This window comes from Lynx rufus, unplaced genomic scaffold (assembly GCF_022079265.1).
Source record: "Lynx rufus isolate CCGP_SWC_20201006 ecotype Redwood Valley unplaced genomic scaffold, mLynRuf1.p SCAF_12, whole genome shotgun sequence".
Taxonomy (NCBI): domain Eukaryota; kingdom Metazoa; phylum Chordata; class Mammalia; order Carnivora; family Felidae; genus Lynx; species Lynx rufus.
The window spans coordinates 19580073-19595078 of NW_025814826.1; the positions used below are offsets into that span (position 1 = coordinate 19580073).

The 15006-nt window shown below is 34.9% G+C and overlaps 1 protein-coding gene across 2 annotated transcripts in view; it reads right to left on the minus strand.

The window, feature by feature from the left end:
- The window catches only part of ARFGEF1 (ADP ribosylation factor guanine nucleotide exchange factor 1), a 150672-nt gene that overhangs the window by 49537 nt on the left and 86129 nt on the right, over nucleotides 1-15006 (minus strand). For both annotated transcript variants that reach the window (XM_047074012.1, XM_047074013.1), the window contains 7 exons: nucleotides 8141-8240; nucleotides 7896-8035; nucleotides 7681-7789; nucleotides 6789-6990; nucleotides 2738-2849; nucleotides 1954-2159; nucleotides 1614-1698 (listed from right to left, as the gene is read on the minus strand). In XM_047074012.1, the coding sequence (XP_046929968.1) occupies nucleotides 1614-1698; nucleotides 1954-2159; nucleotides 2738-2849; nucleotides 6789-6990; nucleotides 7681-7789; nucleotides 7896-8035; nucleotides 8141-8240 (954 nt within the window). The remainder of the gene's footprint in view (nucleotides 1-1613; nucleotides 1699-1953; nucleotides 2160-2737; nucleotides 2850-6788; nucleotides 6991-7680; nucleotides 7790-7895; nucleotides 8036-8140; nucleotides 8241-15006) is intronic.

The following is a 15006-nucleotide window of genomic DNA, read 5'->3' on the forward strand; positions in this document are numbered from 1 at the left end:
CAGGACACGAGGCCAGCCGGCAGCAGTCTGACACAGTGCAGTTAACTACTGCCAGACCAGGACTCCACGCACATGCTCTACGGACACAAACGAGTGCCATGAAGACAGAACACTGTTCTTAAGATGTTTCCTAACGGATATGTGTTCAGAAATTTTTAACAATCTGGGTCCTATGAAAGAACATTAAAGGAAGTTTCAGTATTTCCTCAAAATACCTTACACAAGGATGTACATGTGACACAGATGCACAGAACACTGACAATTCATTTACAGAACCAAATTCTTTAAAAATATAACATTCTAAAAACAAATGGAGGTAATGTATTGGTTTGGACCAAAACACCAGACAGAAAACTGTGATATGAAGTTATCCAAATAGGTCAGTATCTGTAGACTGCCTTATAATAGGAAAAAAGTATGCTGCATAATAAAAACCGGAAAGTGAGCTGCTTTAATTATACTCCCAGCAATATAACAAAGGCAATTTTTAAATGACTAAAATATTAAATCACTTTTTAAGAAAGGTCTATATAAAATCAAGTAAATCGCTGGTAAATGCATAGCTGTTGAAGGTAACTCTGTATATAATTCCCATTCATACATTTGATACATATTTTCCATATAAGCCTTGCCTTAAACATCTCCAAACACACACACACACACACACACACACACACACACACACACACACACACCCTATATTGCAAAATTTAATCTCAACCTTTAAATAAATTTTAATTTTTCTAATACCTCTTGGATTAGTAATAGTTTATTTCACTTCCTAAGAATAATACATATTAGATGCCTATCCATAAGTACAAAGAAATTCTTGCAAATAGATAAATTTATGAAGATAATTTTCCCCAAAGATACTCAAAGCATGTTTTTGAAACTAAGCCTGAAATACCTAAAACTTATCAAAATAAATTTTTTTTTTTTGCTAATGGATATCAGAAATCAAGTGACAGTACCTTAATATTTAAGAAGGAACTACAAATTTTAAGAAACAAATGGAAGGCTGAACACTGCCTGGATATCTAATACTTTAAAATTATTGTTAATTTTTAGATGTAATGGTATTGTGGTTATTTTTAAATAGACTGTGTGTCTTTCAGAGATATACACTGAAATAAATACAGATGAAATGATACCTGGGATTTACTTCCAAATGATCTGGGAGAGAGAGAAAGGATAAAAGTTGAGTAAGACTGGCCGTAAGTCGGTAACTGGAAGCTGGTTGATAGGCACATGCAGGATTCCCATACTAATCACTCTGTTAAGTTTGAAATGTTTAAAAGAAAAAATGCCTATATACAGGGTTTTTCCATGTTGTAATAAGTATAGGCAGAATATATGCATATTCTTACGATAAAATTTATCTTAAGCTTTATATAGCTGTCAATCATGGGACAAATATAGACTTATTTTGCAAATGTCTAAAAGTCTAATTAGAATTATTACCAGAAACTGCATTTGTAAATTGTACACTACACCGCATTAAATACTCCCATTTGTTGACGAGTTTCACTAAATAAGATTAAAATTTCAACTCTTACTTACTGAATTCAAAAGAATGTAGTTAATGTGTACTATCTGTTACATGGAGCACATACCTGTGGACTGTGAAGATCTGTGGTCAGCATGATAATTGAGTAAGCCAAAACATAAGCAGTATCTGCACTAGCAAAAAGGGTTTGTCTGAAAAAATAAATGCATCATGTTATAAACTTTTATTGTTTTACACCTGCATTTAAATAAATCAAACCCCCTTACTTTTCTCTTTCAGGATTTATGTTTTAGCTCATACTACAATTTTTTTCGCGAAAACATCCATCACTTCTAAATTGGAGACAATCTAAATTCTCTGAGAGCAGGAGACAATGAATCTCCTGATGTTCCCTAGTATAGTGATAGCTGGCAACCCGTAAGTGCCTGAATTTGAATCTTGCTTACCCTTGGTTGCATTCTAGGTATCTCGCAGCAAATTTTTCCATCAATCGATCAATTTTCTGAGCTTCCCCTGGAAGACGGAATCCTTCCAGAAACATACGAAGAGCTGAAACAAAGTCCTTTCCTGAAAAGTCGTGTTGGTCCACATATGCATACATGACTTCTTTGTTAAATTTATCATTATCTCCCAGGAACTCACCCACTTGAGTCTAAAGAACAAAAGATTAAAAAAAGGATATCCTAATGAAATGCTACATTTGCCACAAAGACATTTAAAAAGTAGAAAAATCTGGGGGCGCCTGGGTGGCGCAGTCGGTTAAGCGTCCGACTTCAGCCAGGTCACGATCTCGCGGTCCGTGAGTTCGAGCCCCGCGTCGGGCTCTGGGCTGATGGCTCAGAGCCTGGAGCCTGTTTCCCATTCTGTGTCTCCCTCTCTCTGGCCCTCCCCCGTTCATGCTCTGTCTCTCTCTCTGTCCCAAAAATAAATAAACGTTGAAAAAAAAAAAATAAAAAATAAAAAGTAGAAAAATCTGTAAGATTCACAGGTTTTGTCTACAGGGTTAACTATTTCAAACATGAAGCTAAAAAGTTAAACACACTAAATGTGTTTATTAAAAAAATGATATTCTTTTGAGTTTAGAAAATTAAAAAGCAAAAATAAGAATACCTAGGTTATTTTTTAAGTTTTATTATTTACATAGGGCATTTTAAAGGGAAAACAGTATGGAGCATTATGTAATTAAGGAATTTTACAGAAAAGGTTAGAATTAAAAAATGGTATTCTTACTGAGTCTAATCTTTCCTCTTGATGTAAGAATTGGGCTATATCTTCAGATGTAGTGCCAAGCATCCCTTGTTCTTGAAGGTACTGTATTCCTCTCTTTGGTTTCTTATTAAATCTAGATGATGTTAAAGTTAATAGAAACATTAGAAATAGAAAATCTTCTGCATTTCCCTGAAAAGATCTTAAACTACCAGTAAATTAATTTTCTAATACCACTAGAAAATAGTTTATTCAACATAGTCAATACATAAATATACAGAAATTATTACATTATGCAAAGTTTTATTTTTCTTTTAAGATTCTCAAGCAAAAGGCCATATTTATCAAAGATATGGACCAGTTCACAGACTATATGAGATAATGTCAATTTGAGTAAGGATATAAATACTAAAGTTCTCATGTTTTTAATATATATATTCACCTTGATGCTCAAGTAATCTTGGTTCATTCCACATACACCCAGTGATTAATTCTAAGTTTCCTGCTTTTAAAGTAAAGAACTTGATTTTGGTGACTGTTTTAACCATGATCTGACATCATTATTTCCTTTATGAAAAAATTCCTACATAACCAATGTTTTCAAAGCCAAGTCCAAACCGACTAGACTGATACACAAGATCTTTCTCAACATAGCTCCAGTTCATCTCAACCCCTCTCACCCATCTACTCCCAAATACCCTATTCTCAATTCCTAAGCATAATGCATTTCTGCAGTCTATTTCCTCTACATGACCTTTACCTGTTCCATTCATTTTCTGTGGAACTCTCGTTCATGCTTAGAGATCCAGTTCAAATGTCACCTCCTTGTTTCCACATCATTTACTCTCTACTTTTATTGCACCACTAATTACTTTGGTCCCTCATCACCTGTCACCAGGGTACTACAATAGTTCTTAAATGGTCTTCCTAGCTTTGGTTCTGCTCTCATTCTAACCCATCTTTCAGGCTACTGGCAAAGACATCGTTCCAAAACAGAAATCTGATGCTGCAGCTACTATGACTAAAACCCTTCATACATAGTAAGCTAAAGCCAAGAACAAGACAAAAACTTGTTTCCATGGAAAATAAGGCCTTCTGTAATCTGGATCCAGCTCAATGCTCTCATTTCATTTTCTGTGACTGCTACCCCAACCCTGCCTCTGCTATCCTGAACAGTAATCCTCAAATGTCCCTTTCCTCCGTGCTGCTGCACATGCCATTCTCTTTGTCTGAAATGTCCTCACCTGTTCTAATGACTCCTGTCAAGTCCTAATTCATACCATTTTTCACTGAGATAAGCACAATCTCTGCCCTCTAGAAGCTCTCTCCCTAATAAAATAAACATGATTTTTAAAAATTGTAAAAGTGCAACAACTAATGTATTCACAAGGTAAGATAGCACAGAAGAGAAATAACTAACAGAGATGGTTGTGATATATTTCCCGGGGAGGGGACTGTGAAACTGGGGTTTGAAGAATGATTACACAGTTCATAAAGAGTAAGAAAAAAAATCCTAGAGAGGAAGGAGTCATACTAATACATGGAAGCATAAAACAGCATGACGTTAGAATAAACAGCTCTGCATTGTTGGAAGGCTGAAATGAGATAAAGAAGTGGCAGGTGATGAAGCTTAGAGTCCAGCAGATCCATATCATGAAGGGTATTATATCCAATTATAAGAAACTGTGACTTTATTCTCTAAAAGCAGAAGTGGGGAGAAATAGAAGCTTACTTTTATTCAAGAGAGATCACTCTAGCTAAGTGTGAGAAAAGACTAGAGAATAAATAAGACCAAAGAAAGGTAGGCCAATTAAAAGACTGCACTAGTCAAGGCAAGAAATGGTGATGGTTTGACTTGAGAGAACAATTGTGGGAGATGGAGAGAAGAGATAAATAGCACAGATACTTAGGAAGTAGAATCAACAGAATTTAATGACAGATTAGATCCAAGGGGAAAATCTAAGTAACTCCCAGAATTCTAGCTTACAAATTTAGTAGCCTGCTGAGGTTACTAGCCTAAAAAAGAAATACAGAAACAGTAGTTTTCTGTTTGTCTTTTAGACAATCCAATCTACCAATATATTTTTGGTAGATGTATTAGGGAATTGATTATGGAGAGAACGGAGACTGATAAATTCGGTGATGGACAATACTGAGTGTGAGAAGCTAAGCAGTATCCAACAGAGTCCGACAGGTAATTACAGACATGATTCTGGACTTCCGTAGAGGTATTTATGTTAAAAGTAACAGTTGGGAGCGGTGACACGCTAGCACATACAAAGTGAGTCATGAAAAAGAGCATGATCACCTAGGAGAAATTACAAAGTAAGAAAAGAGCTGAGGGACAGAACTCTGGAAATGCTAAGCTGTATTCAGGAGATAAACAGGCCGTAACAAGACTGAGATGACAAGGGTCAGAATGGTAGGAGGAACAGGACAGAGTGGTGCCACAAAGAGTCATGGAAGAGTGTAATGGGAGCACAGTGACATGAAAGCATTCTCATAAAAGTATGAAGCAGAGATCAAGTCCAGGGGCTGAAAGCAGTAGAGACTAAGGAGAACACTCTGAAGTCCTGTCACGACTCCCTCTCACTCCCAAGTACCACAAACAGAGCTACCATACCTTGGCAGCACTTTGTCTACTATTATAGACTGGACAGAGTACTATTCAAAAAAAAAAACTATTTTGCTTATATTATATACACTGTAATCTTAAATACAAGACCCAGTGCCTTCATGGTTCTTGGCACACAGTCCCAAACACCAAATATATGTTTGCAGAGTAACCAGAATTTCAATATGAATGTCTAATTATACATATTAGACCTTGAGTCCCTCAGAAGCCATGTCTATTTCATTCATCAAGTTTCCCTAGGACCTTGCATAATGTCAGGAACAGATGGGACTTCGATAAATATTGACTGAAAAACTGGAATGAGTGAAGTATTAGTGGCTATTTCCTGAGGCAATTTTGCAAGATTTTATAATTTTATTACCAAAACATGTGCATGCATTTTGTCAACTTTTTTATATTAATGATTAAAAAAATGGAAACTTGAACATTCACCAAAAGGCACTGCTCAAGAGTTAGGAAGAAATGCTTTCCAGTAGAAGGAGCAAACCATGTAAATGTACACGGGAATTTTTAACAGTTTGTAAGTAGCTAGATTCATGGAGAAATGCCAGCAACTTCATTTCCTCACAGCTTCTCTTTGAAAGAGATGGGCAATTACAGGGATAAAAGCAGCATGGTACTACTTAGACAGGAAACAGTCCAGGAGCAGGCTTATGCCATAAAGCTTAGTGGGAAAACAGACTTCCCAAGATCTGGGTCTGGTAGAGTAGCCAGGTTGGAAATGGAAGTTATCACCTAATCAACATATAAAAATGACATTGATAACAAGGGATCAATAACAAGAGTAGCACATCTGTAGGGGTGCCGGGGTGGCTCAGTCGGTTTAGGGTCCAACTCTTGATTTCGGCTCAGATTGTGATCTTGCTGTTCATGGGACTGAGCCCTATGTCAGGCTCCATGCTGATAGCACGAAGTCTGCTTGAGATTCTCTCTGTCTCTCCCCCACTCATTCTCTCTTTCTCTCTCTCTCAAAAGAAATAAATTTAAAAAAAGAAAGCAAATTTGTAACTCAACTGGAGAAAATATAAAACCTTTAAAGGAGAACGCTAGCTAGTTATTAGAAGTGTCATACTATAAATTTTTTGACCTGTCATCTGCTTAGGAAATATAATGGGGGATTTTACAATTGAGCTACTAATTGAACAATACAAAACTACACAGATGATATATTAATCAACAGCATATAATATACACTGCAAAATTAATTTACTGTGCACTGTAAGGGTCTGTTGGGCTAGACGACAATAAACAAGGAGAGCTGAATAAGGAGCCACCAAAAGTCTTCGATGTATGAGAACTATGCCCAGTTTTAGTCAATGAAAGGTGATAATGAGAAGAGAACAGAAATAATCTGAAGATGTAGACAAACCCAGGGAAAGGGTGATACTGTACTAGCAGAAGGATATTCAATAACATTTCTCCTTAAAATTGGACACTCACAAATCTATTCCTTGTTCTATTATTTCTTTTTGTTGCTTTAGGACTTCAAACTGTTCTGGATTATCAGTGCCAGACATCTGTGTACTGTAGCTGCCTATTCCTGATGATGATGTTGACTCCAGGGAATTTAAACTTCCGTATCTGTTTATTGTCTCAGGGTGTTTGATTTCATTCGTCTCTTGTTCTAAGGGTTTTTCCTGACCTGTAAGTAGAAAGACTGATACAGTAAATCATTCTTTCAAAGGAAAAAAATGTAAAAGGTTAAAAAAAAAAATTGTCAAGTAAGGCAAGATATTTTAATGCTTCTTAGACAATTATGCAATACAAACAAACTATTAGGTGCCATCCCAGACAATATACTTTGATAATAAAACACACTGCAATTAGTATTTGTGTAATTTGTACCATTAAAAGTTCTTTTTGTAGTTGCAGTGCTAAGTATCCACTGCGTTTCTGCTCTCAGCTCATGCCACAGAAGGAATAGTTTTCCCTCAAAGGACTGCTGACTGATGTAATACTAGGGTAGACCTGCAGCATGAGTTTTTCTCCTAGTAAGGGCAAATGCCAAACATAGGTGAACAAATCAATCTTAAAACATCTTGGCTTGTATAGGCTTCTTCTATAATTATCTTTTACTTAAGTTGCATAAATATTCTTCACTTTAATGTGGTATTTAAAGTATTTCAAGGAAGATTTAGAAAGAAAAAAGTTTGGACAACTAAGTTGGAAATACATAATTCTAAAGCTCGTATTGAACTCATACAGAATGCTTCTTTATCAGCTAAATGAGCAAAGAGGTCACGAAACTGGTCTAATGGCAACTGGAATTATCCTCTCGCAAGTATCATTTACTTGAAATGACAAAGAATTGTAACTCAAAATGCCACCTTACCAAGAGTTGTCTGAGAGTTGGGATTCACATACTGATCCTTACTCCATTCAACCATACACTTCAAAATCGACACTAAGCATTCTAAGCCTTTTTTCCTCAGGCTCAGTTCCTACGAAATAATTCATAAAAAGAATAAAACAAAAAGCTCTTTAAAGGAAAACACATAGCTCTTCCTTGGCCAAGTTTAAATTTGAAAGTGCTTTTAAAGTTCTTACCTGAACATTACTCATACCAAGTTCTTGACTGCCCCGTCCTTGAGCAATTTTTGATAGATCATTTACTAGTCTTTCAAATATATTTGCTGCATTTAAGTCGCAGTCATAGTTTACATAAATATCCACTACACTCTGAGCATCTGTAACAATATAATATATTACGTTTAACAAGAAGCATCTAGTATAGGAGTATAGTAAATATCTCTTAATAAGAAAAGATAATAAAGAAGGATAATTTCAAATACCTGCACAGATCCTTGTCAATGTCTGAATAACCATCCATTTGTGGTCAAATGAGCTGGTAGAAGTTTCCAAAATGTATAGGAAAATTTCTTTAAAGAACACCTGTGATTAGGGAAAAACTTCTGTTTAAAATAGTGTTTATAATTCATATATATGATCACTTTCTAAATATCCCAAAGCTATAGAGCAGAGATTATGACCCAGGCTCCTCTGGAGTTCAATTCCTTTTGACTAGTCCTTGTAGTAGGAGCACTGCACTTCACAATATTTTGTTTGCTATCACACAGCCACTACAAAAGAAATCTGCAAAGATCTGGAGCTCCTCTGCATGATAATTTCATGAACACATTTATAAAATCAATGTAATTCATACTTCACTGTTTAATCCCCCAAAGAGTATAAATTATATTCTGTTCATCAGTTATGTTTTACAGACATCATAGTACCAGGTGTTTAATTTTCCTAGATTTAAATGTACCTAATGTTCTAATCCACACAATAAAAATAATCTCTTACACTGTGGTATTTTTTATAATTACTCTTTTGGGGCGCCTGGGTGGCCCAGTCACCTGTTAAGCCTCCAACTCTTGATTTCAGCTCTGGTTACGATCTAACAGTTTGTGAGTTCCAACTCTTCCTCAGGCTCCACACAGACAGTGTAAAGCCTGCTTGGGATTCTCTCTCTGCCTCTCCCCCGCTTACGCACACATCCGCACTCTCCCTCTCAAAATAAGTAAACTTAAATTATAATTACTCTCATGGTGGAAATCTCTACTGTCTGTAAACAAATTATTTTTCAGTATTTTTTACCCCAAATAATGTCAAATACAATGAGTTAATCAACCTAATTAAACAAATTATGATTTAAGAGCTAAGAAAGAATTCTTAGATTCAAATTTATTTTGGAAAAATGACTGTTTTAAGAGGGGATAACAAAACAAAATGAAAACAAAACACCAGAAGTCACATATTAACCTTTGTGAAGGTTATGTGCTCCAGAAATTCATACTGATAACATGAGGTGACTAACATCTTCTCCCTCCTAATTGGGTGAGGTACCAACTGAGGTAGCCCAAAAGAAATGTGCTTTTCTTTCACAAAATCCAATACATTTCTATTACTTCCTTAATGTCATCACCATTTCCTGTAAGACCATAACTTTTTAAGAAGGAGGGACTGGGTCTTTCTTGCTGAGTACTGTGTCCACACTGCAAGGCATAAAGTAGGCAGCCAATAAATACTTACATAGAACATACAAAATGTATGTTAATTGACTATGTTATTGGTAAAGCTTCCAGTCAACAGTAGGCTATTAGTAGGTAATTTTGGGGGTAGTCAGAAATTTAATGTGGATTTTTTGCTATGCAGGAGGTCAGTGTCACTAGCCCTGTTTCGTTCAAGGGTTAACTGTATACAGAATCCAAAAACAGAATACACATTCTTCTTAAATGCACGTGGAACACTCTCCAGGACAGATCACATGTCAAACCACAAAACAAGTCTCAAAAATTCAAGAAGAGTGAAATCAAACATCTTTTTCAACCACAAATGTTTAAAATTAGAAATTACAAGAAGAAAAATGGAAAAACTACAAATATGTGGAGATTAAACAACACATTACTGATCAACTGGGTCATAACTACCTAAAGAAAAAAGAAAAATACAACATCCCAAATTCTGTATGACACAGCAAAAGTGGTTCTAAGAGGGGAATCACAGCAATACAAGCCTAAAGCCTACTTCAAGAAACCAGAGAAATCTCAATTAAACAGCTTAACTTTACACCTTAGGGAATTAGAAAAAGAAGAATACATGGAACCTAAACTCAGTAGAAGGAAGGAAATAGTAAAGATCAGAGTAAAAAATAATAAATATGGACTAAAAAGACAATAGAAAAGATCAATAAACAATTAGCTGATTCTTTGAAAAGATAAACAAATTGACAAACCTTCAGGTAGATTGACCAAGAAAAAAGAGACAGGGCTCAAATAAAATCAGAAATGAAACAGTAGGTTACAACTGATTTCACCGATATACAAAAGATCACAGAAGACTACTATGAACAATTATATACCAGCAAATGGGACAACTAGAAGAAATGGATAAATTCCTAGAAACACACAATCTTCCAAGACTGAATCAGGAAGAAATAGAAAATCTGAATAGACCAATTACTAGAAAGGAGACTGAATCAGTAATCAGTCCCTTCAATCACTGGTGTCGGGCAAACTGGACAGCTGTATGTGAAATGATGAAACTGAACCACTATCTTACATCATATGCAAAATTAACTTAAAATGATTAAAGACTTGAAGGTAAGACCTTTAACCATAAAACTCCCAGAACATAGGTGGTAAGCTTCTTGACATCAATCTTGGTGATGTCTTTTTGGATCTGATTCTAAAGGCAAGGGAAACAAAAGCATTAAACAAATTAAACAAATTAAACAAATGGGACTATATCAAACTAAACAGCTTCTGCACAGTGAAGAAACCACTATTACTGAATGGAAGAAGACATTTGCAAACCATATATTTAATAAGGGGTTAATATCTAACATATATAAAGAGCTTACACAACTCAATAGCAAAAAAACAAAACAAAACAAAAACCCAACCAATTAAAAACTGGGCAGAGGATAAAAACAGACATTTTTCCAAAGGAGACATACAGATGGCCAACAGGCACATTGAAAAGATGCTCAATCAGGGAAATGCAGGGGCGCCTGGGTGGTTCAGTAGGTTAAGCGTCCGACTTCAGTTCAGGTCATGATCTCACAGTTAGTGAGTTCGAGCCACGGATCAGGCTCTGTGTTGACAACTCAGAGCCTGAAGCCTGCTTCGGATTCTGTGTCTCCCTCTCTCTCTGCCCCTTTCCCACTCATGCTTTGTCTCTCTTCCTCTCTCAAAAATAAGCAAACATTAAATATATATAAATACATACATACACATACATATTCATATAAATATATAAATGTATGTATATACCTGGGAAATGCAAATCAAAACCACAACAAGAAACCACCTTAAATCTATCAGAACATCTATTATCCAAAAGATAAGAAATAACAAGTGTTGGCAAGGATGTAGAGAAAAGGGAACTCTTGTACAGTTTACAATGTAGCACAGCTACTATTGAAAACAGTATGGAGGTTCTTCAAAAGATTAAAAGTAGAGCTACAATATAATCCATCAATTCCACTAATGGATATCTCTACAAAGAAATGAAAACACTAATTTGAAAAGATAGATGATCCCTATGTTTACTGCAGCATTATTTACAATAGACAAGATACAGGAACAATCTCCAAGTCTACTGGTAGATGAATGGATAAGGAAGATAGGCTATTTATGTACAATGGAACACTACTCATATAAAACAAATCTTGTTATCTGCAACAACATGGATGAATCTTGTGGGTATTATGCTAAATGAAATAAGACAGAGAAAGACAAATACTGCATGATTTCACTTACATGTGGAGTCCAAAAAACAAAAAACAAAACAAAAAAAAAAACAAACAAAAGGAAACAAAGCCCCTGACTCCTAGATAAAGAAAACAGACTGGTGGCTGACAGAGGGATGAAGATGTGGAGGTGCAAAACAGGTCCAGGGCATTAAGAGGTATAAATTTTCAGTTATAAAATAAGTCTTGGGGATGTAATACCAAGTATGGGGAATATAGTTATAATTTTGTATTAACTTTGTAATAGATGGTAACTAGATTTATTACAGTGACCATCCTGCAATGTACACAAATGCTGAATCACTATGTTGTACACCTGATACTAATATTGTCAATTATATTCAACAAACAAATACATAAAAAAAAGTTTGGAACTCTCCAATTTATGGAATAAATAAAACCACTAGATTGGGAAAAAGAGGAAAATGAAAACTTTAGCTACTCTCTATGGATTATCAAACTGTACTAATAAGCAACAGTCTTCAATTGTATTTAAGACACCATGCTTATCAACAGGGGCTCTAGAAAAACCAAATTAAAAAAAAAAGATTTAAAGAGCACCTATAACGTAACGTATGTAGAATAACAATACTATCATAAACACTTTGTCTGCAAATAGATATTTTCTTGAAAAGTTGTGCATAAACTATTTTCTGATATAAACATGTAAGTTAATGTCCATAGAAAAATCACTTTACAGAAACTCTGAAGTGTATATTCTCACAAAATGAATATTCATGTAATAACAATTTCAACACTGCTTTGCAAATTTAGGTTTTCATATGTTGGCTTTGTTTTCTCCAACTAGAATACAGCTTATCAAGCATTTGAACATGCTTAGTATTTTCAAAAACAGATTTACATTTATCTTGTCTGATCCTCAATCTCCCCATAAGGGACAGTGGAGAGTAAAATACATGTAATCTCTTTAAATATACAGAACAGTATTAAAACAATTTTGTAATGAGAATCTACCATCTGAGGAGAAAGGAAATTTTTACTAGTAGTATTTCCTTTTAAATTTGTGCTTCCAAAAATTTTATATATTGAATAAATCTGCATTTAATTTGCATTTAATCTACAAAAATAGTAATCCCAATTTAAATGACTTTTGTGATACCTGGTTCCCTATGAATTTATATTTCACAGTCTACTAAACAGTACTTTAAAAAGTTGCATTCAAAAATCTCTAAGTAAATGAATACAGTCTTTCAAAATAATCTAATGGCAATCCAAATGCTTCATCATCAAATGCAAGACTTTTGGGTTAGTATGGAAGCAAAAGTTCCAAAAGTTGGGTTTTTTTTAATCTCCTTCATTTGTAGTTCCTGAAGATAATGGGGAAAAAACTATCAAAAAATAGCAACTACTCCTACCTAGTTAAATGCCTTCCGTGATTTTAACAGATATAAGACAAACTAAAATTTGGCAATATATATGTACCAGAAATTATTTCCTGTCCAAAATTTGGCCCCAATATAAAAACTTTTCACTTAAAATATCAAGGCTTTATTCGGTCTTATTCCCATAATATCCTATGTGAATTTTAATAGATACTGTAGATCAGTAATAAAGTGTGATTGTTTTAACCATCTCAAATCTCTGGGAAAATGATAATGTATCTGTTCTGTGAGCTAATGAATTATCAATCTTTAGTTAGGATTAAATATAAAATTTATAAGAATTATAAATAAGTAAAAGGTATTGGGGGATACAGGCTTCTAGTTATGGAATAGATAAATCATGGTAATGAAAAGTATAGTCAGTGGCATTTTAATAGCATTGTATGGTGACAGATGCCAGCTACACTTGTGGTGAGCAGAGCATAATGTACAGAGTTGTCAGATCACTATGTCGTACACCTGAAACAAATGTAACATTGTGTGCCAACTATACTTCAGTTTTAAAAAATTGTAACAATTAAAATGCAACCTGCCTATCAAACACATAGTTGAAAGCTAACTAGCATAAAAGCGAGGGTTTCTAAAATGTATAATGTCCCAACCGAGACAATATAATAACAACTGGTAAATGGAAACAAGCACCAATTAAGTCCAGTAAAACATAAATACCATTTTTAAATATTCAATTATTTGAAAGTGAAAACAAAAGATCACGAACTGATACACCTGCATTATATGTGCAGCCATGGCTGGAAAACTCCCTAATTTATTAGTTCTACCAAATCTCTGGAAATATTTTAGCACCACATGACCATTAAGACCCGGGGATAAAACTTCAGAAATAAAATATACACATTAGAAAAATAATACAAAGCAAAAATTAAAATGTCAAATTCCTAAAATATAACCTTAAAAATATAATCCTTACTAATAATAGCCTCTTTAAAGTACCCAAGACTTCGATGGCTTAAAACCATATATATAAAGTATATTTTGCAACTTTCTTTTAAGATAATCAAATTTATTATTACATGCCATATACACAATGGCAAAATTATTGTGAGGGCCAAATTAACTCAAGACAACTAGAATCACTCAACCAGTATAAATTCCTTGAAGGCAGGAGCTGTGTCTTAATTTGATTTTGTATTCTCAGTGTTTACCCAGTGCTTAGTATTTCATAAGTACATGTTAATTAAATGGGTAAATGGAAAAAAAAGCAGCATAGCTGACTCTTGAACAATGTGAGGGTCAAGGGCACTGATCACCACATACTTGAAATCCACATAGAACTTTAACTCCCAAAAACTTAACTACTAATACCCTACTGTTGACTAGAAGCCTTACAACAACATAAACATTCAACTAACACATATTTTGTATTATATATGTATTATATACTGTATTCTTATAATCAAGTAAACTAGTGAAAAGAAAACGTTACTAAGAAAATCGTAAAGAGGTGGGGCGCCTGGTTGGCTCAGTCGGTTAAGCTTCCAACCTTGGCTATTGGCACAGAGCCTGCTTTGGATCCTCTGTTCCCCTTTCTCTGTCCTTCCCTCACTCGTTCTCTCCCTCTCAATAAATACATAAACTTAAAACAAAGAAAAAAGAAAATAATAAGGGGGGGGGTGCCTGGGTGGCTCAGTGGAGTAGGCATCTGACTCTTGATCTTGGCTCAGGTCACGATCTTGCAGTTCATGAGTTTAACTCCTGCACTCGGCTATGCAGTGTCAATATGGAGCCTGCTTGGGATTCTCTCTGAACATCCCTGGCTCACTCGCTCTCTCTCTCTCTCAAGACAGAAAAGACAGAAAGAAAGGAAAGATGGGGAAGGAAGAATGAGGGAAGGAGGGAATCATAAGGAAGAGAAAATACATTTACACTACTGTACCTGCACTTAGTGAAAAAAATTCACATGTAACTGGGCCTACTTAGTTCAAAGCACTACTGTTTAAGGGTTAACTGTTCACAACAATACACTAATATTATTTTACAT